Source organism: Nannobrachium achirus (assembly GCF_963921795.1).
Source record: "Nannobrachium achirus genome assembly, chromosome: 22".
NCBI classification, from domain to species: Eukaryota; Metazoa; Chordata; class Actinopteri; order Myctophiformes; family Myctophidae; genus Nannobrachium; species Nannobrachium achirus.
In genome coordinates this window covers 52723142-52735798 of record NC_137829.1, presented here as the reverse complement: position 1 = coordinate 52735798, position 12657 = coordinate 52723142, and the positions used below count along the sequence as shown (strand labels likewise).

At 42.4% G+C, this 12657-nt stretch overlaps 1 protein-coding gene across 4 annotated transcripts in view; it reads right to left on the bottom strand.

The window, feature by feature from the left end:
- LOC308308356 (uncharacterized protein) overlaps window positions 1-12657 on the bottom strand; it is a 79845-nt gene that overhangs the window by 16618 nt on the left and 50570 nt on the right. Inside the window, exons 1-2 of one of the 4 annotated variants that reach the window (XM_080753783.1) lie at window positions 8930-9133; window positions 8402-8449 (exon numbers count right to left, since the gene is read on the bottom strand). The exons of 2 other annotated variants lie outside the window; for them this stretch is intronic. Coding sequence is in view for 1 of the 2 variants with exons in the window: in XM_080753780.1 (XP_080609906.1) it covers window positions 8930-9010 (81 nt within the window). In the remaining variant the exon portion in view is untranslated. Of the gene's footprint in view, window positions 1-8401; window positions 8450-8929; window positions 9134-12657 lie in introns of those variants that run through there. One more of the 4 variants, XM_080753780.1, reaches the window with a different exon arrangement.

Sequence of the window (12657 nt, the reverse complement as noted above, 5' to 3'; positions counted from 1 at the left end):
CTAGATTGTTTGATTTAAGTAATGGAACAAGGGCATAATGTCTAGAACAGGGTTCCCCAATAGGCGGCCCGCGGGCCATTTGCGGCCCGAGGGGGGCTACTGTCTGGCCCACACCAACCCCAGTAATAATGGTGGTATAAGAGCAGCAACAACACTAGTATATTGTCATTGTCGGGTGGAAATCTCGTATCTCCAAATGTGTAAGTCCTTTCGCAAATCATACAAGGCCGTCGCACAAAAGTAGTAAAAACAGCCGATCTACAAGCATACAACGCCTCGCACCGCGAGGCGTTGTATGCTTGTAGATCGGCTGTTTTCACTAGTTTAAATCATTTTTAAAACGATAAATTCAAAACGAACGGTTTTGGACAAACAACATTTTCACCCGACGAAAACTGTCGCTGGAGTAGCGGGAACGCCGCTGTCGCCCCCTGCAATGTTGTGGCCCTCGGCTTAATTCGGCCCTTGGGGAAAACTAATTGGGGAACCCTGCTCTAGAACATCAAATGGAACCAGAAACATTACTTAAAGCTTTACTCCAAGCTGTGTTAACACATATCATCATTAATGAGAGGAATTTCTATGCTCAATATTGCCCATTTACAACTACAATAGGCCTACAGATAATCGAATATTATTGTCTCCACCAACCGAAGGCAGGGGGAGATAATGTTTTCGCCTCTGTCTGTGCGTCCGTCCGTCAGTCCGTCCGTCCGTCCGTCCGTCCTCCGAGATTGTTAACAGCTAATCACCGGTGCCAAAATGAGAACACACACTCCATCCATCCATCCATCCATCCATCTTCAACCGCTTATCCGGAATCAGGTCGCGGGGGTAATAGTTCCAACTGAGACCGCCAGATTTCCTTATCCCGAGCAACTTCCTCCACTCCCCCAGGGAGTATACCGAGGCGTTCCCAAGCCAGTTTGGAGATATAATCCCTCCATCTGGTCTTTGGTCTGCCACACTCCCTGGATGCCAATCCAGAACCTCTGCCCCACATTTTTCAAATGGCCCTGTTCTAGTGCCACCATGAGGCCGATGTTTGCAAAACACATTTCTGTACACTACTCCTACAGATTTTGTCCAAAACGGATCTGTCTGATTGTCCATATTCCATCCTGATTGGCTGATATTGGCTTAATTGTAAGATTGGTCCATTTTGGACAAATGCCTCAAATCACAAATGCAGAGTGCAATTAACACGAAATCGTGCACACATGTTCCCACTAGGCCGAGGAAGAAATGCCACTTAAAATGTTTGAAATCAGCCTCATAGTGGCGCTATAACAGGCCAATTTGTGGTTTTACCTATAACTCCACCGATCAGGGTCAAACTTTGTACACGCACTCCCTAGAGGCCAAGGAAAAACCTTTTCACTGCATTTTTCACATCAGGCTTTTATAGCGCCACCTTTGGGCCGACTTATGTAAAACAAATTTTTGGATATTACTCCTTCAGATTTTCTCCAAAAATCCATCCTGATTGGCTTATATTAGCTTCCAAAGTTTGCAGGATTGCTCTGTTTTTGAACAAAATGCCTCAAATCATCAACGCAGCTTGCGATTACCGTGAAATTTGCCACACATATTCCCACTATGTCAAGGAACAAATGCTACCCTTTTCACATTGGCCTGTTATCGCGCCACCAGCAGGTAGACTTTAGCAAAACACATTTTTGGAACACAATGCTTCAAATCATGCATGCAGTGTCCGATTGCCATGAAAGGTCTAAGGCAGGGGTGCCCAAAAGGTAGATTGTGATCTAACAGTATATCACAAAGGCTGTGCAGGTAGATCACATGGCATGCCCTAAAAATATCTAATTAAAATGTAAAGAAAAATATATCACATCTTGGTGACTGATTGATTGACAAAAAATGGCCCTGTCAGCTCCCTTCATGGTCTCTAAAGTAAGCAAACCACCCAATGCAATGCTTTGTTTTCAAGAGTCAGTAGCATTACAAATAACCCCAAAAACATACCACTCCCATAATGGGATGACCTTTTTCCCCACTATTTCCCATTTCAAGTACGTATTTTTGAAAAAAGTCGTGAAAATGTGTGCAAATCTTTGAATATATGTATTTTCAAAGCGAATGGTTGTAACTCAAATTTTGCTACTGGGTGGGGTCCCTGGAACTAGATATTTTGAGATGGGGGTCCGTGGCCAAATAAATATCATTTTGGGGGTCCTTCACATGAAAAATTATGAGAAACACTGACATAGTAGTCTTTCGAGAACAGACTAACTGAAGTGAAAAGGACCTTTTCTTTGACGATGGCTGGCCAGATTGCTGACATAGAAACATAGGTTTTTTTCCAAAAATCTTAGAAGGATTCAAAAGACACTTATAGAAAATTCTAATTTTCACATTTTTTTCAAAAATAGCAGATCTACAAGCTCGCAGCGCGGCACTCGGTGCCGCGCTGTGAGCTTGTATATCTGCTATTTTTCAATAATTAAAGCATAAAATATTGCGTCATAATGTGTTCAGGCCTAAATGGGTTAAATATACTGTAGCTCCCAGCTCAGACCACTGCGTGACTTGGCAACCACAGCCTTGAGTCACCCAACCTCCATGTCAGTTTGGCCGTCTCAGCCTTCATATCTGTAATATCACTAAGAGCTATTGTTACGGTTGAATTTTATGCTAGCTAACAACAATGTATGTATAGGTTATAAATACACAACTGCAGTATGACTCTCTCCCAGCAGTAGTCTTTGCTTAATGGGCCTGGTGTACAAGATACACTACACCTCCAAGATACCCATGTACCTGACACACTACTTCTTAAGCTAGCCTTACACCTAACAACTTTGGTAAGATTGTGGACAGATGTGGGAAAGATTTCTTAAAGACTACCCCTCACTATAAGATTTGAAAAAGACTCCCCAAAGACTGTAGGATGATTTTTCAAAGATTTCAGTTGTTAGATGTGTATGCCTCTAAAGATTTTGTAAAGACTGGTTCAAGATTCCCTTTTATTTGCTGAAATATGCCTATTATAGCCTTGTGTTCCTAAATAAATTATAATATTATTATAAAGAATTAGGCTAACCATAAATGAAAATAGATGATCTACAAGCTCAGTCACAGCGCGTCGCATCACAGTATTGCAGTATTGATACGTTTACTTGATTACTTTTCCCATCACTGCACATGCAGTGCACACACACACATACACACACACACACCGAGCTCCACCTTCCTCCCCCAGCCCTCTGTGCCTCTCCTCTCTAGTTCTCTCCTCTCCGTCTAGCCGGCGCAGATTGATCCTTTCAACTATTATCAACGTTGAATGTTTGGAATAATGGAAATGCGGAGAAATAACTAATAAAGGGTTGTCGTAGTAGCCGCACCAACAACGACCAGGCTGGCAGCTCAGGCAGCGTCTTTTGGGGAATGAATGGCTTGGCTTTTGGCTTGTTCTGTTTTGGTTGTAGGCTAGGCTATCATTGTATTCATTCAGACTCAGCCCCGATTTGTGAAAATATTAAACCAGTTTGATATTCTCGTAACAGAATCTGGCTCTCAAGTTGGGGTAAAAATCGAGTCGGACCACTACCTCACATTTAACGATTGAGTAACGACTGAGTCACGGGAGCGCGCCGCGACTAGCCTCGATTTTATTACGATTGAGAAATCTTTTCAAAGTCGTTAGATGTAAGAGTACCTTTAAAGGTCAAGGATGTTCATGATCACAACACCAGAGGCAGCTCCGCACTAATCATCATCAACGTAGATTTAACATTAAACAAGGCTCTAACTCGTTCTCCTGCTACACCATCAACATGTGGAACGCCCTCCCGCAAGCCTTAAAGGAGAGCAAATCCCTAGCCTCCTTCAAAATTGGTATGAAAAGTCACCTTCAGGCGGCTGCTACCCGTGACTTGTAAATAGACTAAGCCCCCATGCTCCCCCCACCCTTTTTTTCTGCCTTTGTATCTGATGTTATGCTTGTTCTGCTTTTGAAATTGATATTATCCTAGATAAAGTACTATGTTCTATCCGTCTGTCTTTCAATGTTATATGAGATACTTAAAGTGTGGTTCCTGTGGAAATAAGCCTCGGCTTTCTAGGATCTCCTTTTAGTTGACCTTGTACCAGTGATTTGTACTGTCATTTGTACTTGTTTCTATTGCAGTCTTCTAATACATTTTTCAATCAATCAATCAATCAATCAATCAATCAATCAATCAATCAATCAATCAATCCAACAAAGACATGGACGGCAAAGGGCTAAGATTGCTTTAAGACACTTTACACAAACAGTCAGGGGCGTCACACCAAATTCTGGGCCCTGGGTACAAGGATTCACTGCGGGCCCCCCATGAATGTTAACTATTGAAAAATAGCAGATATACAAGCTCACAGATCTGCTATTTTTGAAAAATCGTGAAAACGTGTGCAAGAAACCTATGTCAAGGACCCCCAAGATGATTGATTATGTATTTGGCCACGGACCCCCATCTCAAAATATTTAGTTCCAGAGACCCCCAGAAGCAAAATTTTTGTTAGAAATGTTTGCTTAAAAAAACACATATATTCAAAGATTTTCACACATTTTCACAACTTTTCAAAAATAGCAGATCAACAAGCTCGCAGCGCGGCACTCGGTGCCGCGCTGTGAGCTTGTATATCTGCTATTTTTCAATGGATAAAGTTTTAGGGCCCCTCCACCTTGGGCCCTGGTAACTCAGTCCCACTTTCCTACCCCTTGTGTTGTGACGCCCCTGCACACAGTCCAGTCAATGCTGACCCACTGTCCTCAGCTGTCCTGGGAGATAACCTTTGACCTCTTTGATCTCTCTGTCTCACAAGCGTAATTTGTATAGGGTTGATGGGTTTAATAAACCCAAGGGCCCCCCTACTGGGGAAAGTATTATAAATTATCGTCATTGTCGGGTGAAAACCTTGTATGTCCAAAACCGTTCGTTTTGCATTTTTCATTTTAAAAATGATTTAAACTAGTGAAAACAGCCGATGTGTGCTTGTAGATCTGCTGTTTTCACTATTTTTGTGCGACAGCCTTGTACGATGAAGCAGGGCTTTGCTTTGCGAAAGAACATACAAATTTGAAACTTGGAGATATGAGGTTTACACCCGACAACGACGATATGTATTTTGTCATTTCCAATATATCAGGGGTCTCTAATCTCCTAATCTATGGGCGGTACAGGGCCCTTTTGATCTGAAAACCCATGCAGAATAAGATCTAATTTCGCCCCTGCTCTGTCTGTATTGTTTCTGTCTGATGCTCAGGGGCGTCACAAGGGAAAGTGGGACTGAGTTACCAGGGCCCAAGGTGGTGGAGGGGCCCTATAGTAACTTTAGCTATTGAAAAATAGCAGATATACAAGCTCACACTGCTCACACACAAGCCCACTGTTCCCTAAAACCGGGACCCTCAAACTAGTGTTGATCAGTCTGTGACTCGGAGGAGGAGCAGGACGCTCCATTCAAGGTAATACTGTAGCATTTATCGTCGTTGTCGGGTGGAAACCTTGTATGTCCAAAACCGTTCGTTTTGCATTTATCATTTAAAAAATGACTTAAACTAGTGAAAACAGCCGATCTACAAGCACACACCGCGAGGCGTTGTGTGCTTGTAGATCATCTGTTTTCACTACTCCTCTGCGACAGCCTTGTATGACGAAGCAGGGCTTATACATTATCGTAATAAAAAAATCTAAATAAAAATCATAAAAATCACAATATCTAATAAATAATATTTAATAAAAAGATTGATTTTTGGAAAATGAGAATCGATTCTGAATCTTACCATGTTAGAAACACGATTCGAGTTCAAATCGATTTTTTCCTGCATCCCTACACTGAGTGCCGCACTGCGAACTTGTAGATCTGCTATTTTTGAAAAGTCGTAAAAATGTGCACAAATCTTTGAATATGCATTTTTTTAAGCGAACGTTTGTAACTCAAATTTTGCTTCCGGGGAGGGGTCCCTGGAACTAAATATTTTGAGATGGGGGTCTAGCTGTGGCCAAATACATATCATCTTGGGGGTCCTTGACATGAACACGTTTGAGCACCACTGACATAGAAACATAAGTTTCTTGCACACATTTTCACGATTTTTCAAAAATAGCAGATCTACAAGCTCGCTGTGAGCTTGTATAAATGCTATTTTTCAATAGTTAACATTCATGAGGGGCCCGCAGTGAATCCTTGTACCCAGGGCCCAGAATTTGGTGTGACGCCCCTGCTGATGATTGACAATCAATGAATGTATATTCTTTGTGCTATCATGTTTGATATGAATTCCGTCATGTGTGACAGAGCTTAAACTATATCCCTCCTCCCATCCCTTGGGATGGCGAAGTCAATCTATGCATAAATACTTGAAGTCTTCTGCTATTCTGGTTGCTTCCCCTCTGCATGTCAGCTGCCTCCAATCTGGCTCGCCATCGTCAAGGAAAAGTTCTGTCGCCCTTTTCCCTTTTGCATTAATGCAGAAGTCTGTATCGAGAGACTAGCTGCGTCTGACGTGTCTATGGACACCCGGACATATACAGTATGCTTGTGCTATGTAGGGCTGTCACGATATGACATTTTACAGGACGATTAATTGTCACTCAAATAATTGGCGATTAACGATTTAATTGTGTTTTTGTCGTTGATAATTACATTTCTGTTTGGCTTTTAGGCTTTGAAGTTGCATATGGCAGATATGATACATAACCTAAACACACACATACATTACTGACATATTTGACAACTTACTACTTAAAAAATAACTTTGATAGTGGAAATAGCCGATCTACAAGCTCACAACGCGTCTCGCGTTGTGAGCTTGTAGATCTGCTATTTCCACTATTTCGGACATTTTTCAACATTCACGATTATGACGATTATGACAAAATAATTGCGATAATGTCAAATAATCACGATTAGACGATTATGTAATAATTGTGACAGCCCTAGCTATGTGCTTTGCTATCTCTTTCATCACAGCCTCAGTTGTTCTTACTGAAACAATTCTCAGCACCGTTTGCCTCTGATATGTACTATATTGTACTTCCAAAAAACGCCATATCACTATAAAAAATCGAACCTCTGTTCGAAGTGGAGCTGTGTGTGTGTGTGTGTGTGTGTGTGTGTGTGTGTGTGTGTGTGTGTGTGTGTGTGTGTGTGTGTGTGTGTGTGTGTGTGTGTGTGTGTCTGAAGAAAATATGTTGGAAAAGGAGCAAAAAGTGTGTTTTGGAGAAAATTCAAGATGGCGGAAAATCTATCCTGGCGCAAATGGGCGTGACCTATATGGGGAGATGCGTCTTGACCCAAGGAATCCAGGGAAAAAAGATTTTTAATTTTCCGATATACGGTTCCAGAGTTACGGGGCAAAACGCAAAGTGGGCCGTTATAACGCCACCATGAGGCCGAGTGATGTAATTATTTTTGGATTAATTCTTAAAATCTCCTCTCCGAGGTTTGAAACTGTAGCTCCTATGGTTTACGAGAGAAAAATACTTGAATGTGAGTTTTTGCAATTCCCATTATAAGTCAATGGGGAAAATTAATTCACTAATAAATTAACTCATCCAGTGCCTTTCGCGTGATGTCACGCAATAAGTACTAGAGTACGTATAGTGCCGAATGCGCGATGTCGCGCGAAAAGTAATATATTACTGTAACGGCGAGTAAAAATACCTAGTACAATGGCCGACGCTCCGGAGACGAAATCCGCGCTGATTTGTCATCATCACGGCTCCACGAGCACACAATAGTCATCCCATAACATTGAGGTGGACGGCCGATCTCATCTTTAATGTCCATTATCTCAAAACAACACTTTAGAAGCGAAGATGGAGGCAGATGCTCGCTTATAAAACACATGTATAAACGCTCCTATGCAATCCAGCATGGCACCACGTAAACAATGAACGCTTCCGTCGCAGGATCCGATGACGTCAGACCGGAAGTACTTCCGGTCTAGACTTCTGGCCTTCAAAATAAGACAATGGCCGTTAATGGGGCCGGGAGGGGGCACTCTGGACCCCCTAATCCGTTAATGTCCTGGGCTCTGGATGAGTTAATATCAATTAAACTATAGAACCTTTCTCTTAGCAAGTTACTAGCACACAATTCCCGAGTAAGCCGGTCGATTTGACATATGGCGCGAGTGTGTGGTGCAAAAACTGTGGGAGGAGTAGCGTGCCAAACTTTGGGGCTACATACACGGACGGAGACACACACACACGGCCACGTATAGGGAGCTTGTGTTCCACACAGCTCCAAAAAAGTATGCCTGCTTCTTGCCAAGCCTGGTCAGCCCTGGGAGCGCCTCCAAATCCTTCCCACAAATGTCCTGTGTGTGTGTGTGTGTGTGTGTGTGCGTGTGTGCGTGCGTGCGTGCGTGCGTGCGTGCGTGCGTGCGTACGTGCAAGGTTGCAGCTGCGTTGTCTCCTTGTCCTGAACTGTTACCTTCCTGTCATATTCAACAAAGTACAAAAGGTCACAAGTGCATGATATGACAATCTCATATATTGAGCACAAATGTTATTATATAGACTCAATACCCATAACATACAAGCTGTGTTCTATATCCATCTGATAATGTTCTTAATTTAGGATGAGAGCTGCAACTGCCATGGATTCCTCTCTCTCTCTCTCTCTCTCGCAATGCACGCACGCAAGCACACGCGCACGCACGCGCGCAGGCACGCACGCGCACACACACACACACACACACACACACACACACACACACACACACACACACGCACACGCACACGCACACACACACACACACACACACACACACACACACACACAAACACAAAGTGCTTATCTACATTCGGAGCATTACTGCATTACTCCACCGATTACTGACAACAATTCTGTACATCTGTTTCTATAGAAGATGAAAGAAAATAGTTCAGGCGGGGACACAAAGACACGCACGCACCTATTCTGTGTAACTTTATCACAGGCTGCTTCAGCACGGCTCGCTGGTAGATCTGTGGCTGTTCCTCCTCTGACGCAGCAGCTGAAAAGATGTTGGACGACATCTCTCTTTTAAAATAATAAAAACACAAAAAGTTGACTCCTTCTGTCCACTTCGACGGTGGACATTTGAGGCCCGGTTTGACCGTTTGGGATCTGACTTTGTTTTGCTGATATGTTATGGTCTCGAGGTCAGTGATCTGCAGCCCTCGTCTCCTCTTCCTGGATAAACTCTCCCAGGACCATAGACTGTAGAAAAATATGGACGAAATGACGCCATTGGTTTCTATGCAGCGCAAACGGCCCTTTTCCACGCCTTGAAATGGGTGTCGCCATCATAGAAATAAATAGAATTGTAATGCTACCAGAGATGCTATTGGCTGCCAACGGTCACGTGCAACGCAAGGATACTTGGGAGAATGTGTTGAGCTCTGCCGAAAATACAGCAGACGAAGAAGAAAACGTGGATCGCCCACAAGCCAACAACGCAACAACAACAACAACACACAGCCTATTTTTCTACAGTTTATGACACAGACGGACCGCAGTGACAGTAAATGTCCGAATAACTTTTTCATTTTGCCACGGAGATTTGAGCACCGAAACGTTTGGACTCTGGAGTAGCCGCTGCAGCCGCCGCTAACCAAGCCTGGGTTCCCGAGGCTACCGCTAACCTGACCGGGCCGTCTAGGACTCTGTACCCCGCATGGAAGCCTTGTTGAGGACTCCACTTTTGAAAGTGCCCGTGTAGTTCCGCTGGGTCTTATAATAATCCAGTTGTCCACTAGCCCCATATAGAACCTCACCCGTCGCTGCATACTGTTGTGTCTCGAGGTTATATGGGGCTAATTGTCCACTAGACTTTTCACAAAGCAAAGAGGCATTCGTCCAGAGAAATATGCATGTGTTTATTCATATTTATTAACAGGGATTTGTGATGTTTATAGGACTGAGATTGCAATGCAACCTCAGTCCTATAAACATCATATATAGTTCATAGTTGCATTCATAGTTCTCAGTCACACCTCTTAACAAAAGCTGACAACAATTTGACACCTATGTTAACAATGCGATTAATGTAGGAATGGATGCAATATGCATATGAATTGTCCATTGTGACTACAGTCTGTGATTGTGACATGCTAAGTAGCCTACAGTAGAAGAGAAGCTGGATTCACGAATGGATTCATGAACTAATTATTAAGCTGACATGCAGTATCGTGGGTTAATTATTCCGGGAGGCTAAAGAGGTTATTTCAATCAGCGATCGTAAATGCGCTTGATTCATGTCATTTGTTTGATTGAGGTTTTTTACAGTAGCAGGCCTACATCATTCAGCATATTCCTCCTCTTTGATTCAGTCAATTTCATTCTGGTTTATATTTTGGAAATAAAATGTGAGATCAACCTATGTCTATTTGTGTGCGTTCCTATGCAAATTTGTGTGACATTTGTATGTGTGAGTGAATGTAAGTGCTAACTTAGTTTGACGTGCTGCAGACTGTTCTATTGACAATTATACTGTAGCCTCAGTGTTATTTTCAAATGTTTTAATTAATACCATTTGGTGAGGCTAAATGTTGAGTGTTTCTTTTTAGTTTTATATTATATTATAGGCTATACCACTTTATATACGAGTGGTTACTTGGGAGAAATACATTATTACCTAATAGCCGTTCTAAACCTACAAAAAGCCAGATAATTGCCATAACATCACGTCGCTGAAGTCTGCTATGACCAACTTCAAATTCCAAAAGAGCTCCCGACCGAGATCTCCCATCCTGGCTCCAACAACAGGTATATGAGGTATGGCAATTATACAGGATAGCAGGACATGCAACTTCATATAAAAAGTGCTGTTTTCAGTTTCCAAAATGTTACATGAAATATTTGATAAATGGTCTGAAGTAGGCCTAATGTAAAGTAAGTCTGTGGTAGGCATATGATTGACAAATTATCAAGAATGCCATATGCCAATGTTAAAGAGGAGTTTATAAAATAATATAGGCTTCCCTTGGCTTAGAACATAGGCTATTTTGGCTGTAAGTGGCCACTAATATGTTGTCTGGTGTCGATATGTTTATGTAGGGCTATTAGCTTAATGGCATGCCATACTTGCACAAATCAAGACGAGAAAAAACAAATAAAGACGCATTGTTTTGGTGGCATTATATATAGGCTTGTTACACAATCGGGCAGTAGGTAGCCTTCATAATAAATAAATACCAAGTCGTGTATTTGTGGCTGATATGCCTATAAGAGTAAATACATTGTAGGCGAATTAACAAAAACCATGTTTTAACATTTATATAATTATAGAGAATATATGTGTGTTTATTTATGTCCTCACTCATTTTAATAGCTCTGGATTAAGCGTCTGCTAAATGTACATTGTAACCTGGGTTTGTATAATAGATTTATTTTGTAAAAATGTTTACACGCCGTTGTACAAAATAAACCGATCTAGCTAACAGTGCGTCGCATTACGACGAGTTGTTAGATCTGCTCTGCTCTGGGTAACCGAATTGTGCATCAGTGCATGCAGGCTGGCCGCAGATCAGTTTCATCAGAAGTCGGCCCCGCCCCCACCCCGCAACTTTATAATTTATTTTAAAATACATTGGACCAAATTTCGACAAAACGCATATGATGGTGATTGAAAGGCTAGCGATAACTAGCGATAGGAACCATAAAGTATTCATGAAAATGTTAATTAAGGTTAGAACACGAAAGGGGAAAATGAATGGGATCCAATGGTGAACAATTCTTTTTGCTATCGGCCGAGGGGGAAAACAGCGCAACTAGCGGCCAATCATAGGAAGTTTTACTTCCGTATTGGAGTCATTTTAAATCGGCAGAACTTGCCCCTTGCCCAGGACAGAACAGGCTTACATAACCAGGACCCACCCACTCTCCACCCACTCTCCACTAGGGATGGTCCGATCAGGTTTTTGAGCGGTGGTCACACCGTCTCCATAGCGTGGCCGTGTGTGTATCCGTGTGTGTGTGTGTGTGTGTGTGTGTGTCTGTCTGTCTGTCTGTCTGTCTGTATGTAGCCTGTGGTGTATGTAGCCTGGCTGCTATACCTTTTCTGACCACACATGTTAAGGGAGGGGCGCTGTTGTTCAGGCCAGCTAGGCACACTCACACTCACATTCACACACACAAATACACACACGCACGCACGCACGCACACACACACACACACACACACACACACACACACACACACACACACACACACACACACACACACACACACGCAGCCTCCACCGCTCAGTTCACACAAGTGTGATTTTTTGGAACCGAGCACCGATCACAAAAGTTTGATCACCCAATACCGATCAATCACCGATCCGATCAAGTTATTATTTATATATTATTTATATTTTCTAAATGTTAATGTTTTAACTTTAATTAATTAATTCACTCATGAATTCATTTATATATTTGCCTCATAGTTATTTACCAGCATTACTATGTATTTATTATCATAGCAGTAACTAATTATTCCTTCAGCACTGTGGAAATCAATACCCCAAAATGGCCTCAAGTGGGCATACTGAACAGCTGGTTGATCGGATGCACCGATCGGATCGGATCTGTGAATTTACCTTTTGATCTAAACCACCGATTATCGCCGATCACGCTTAGATCGGCCCGATCCGATCCATTGCCGATTGATCGGTA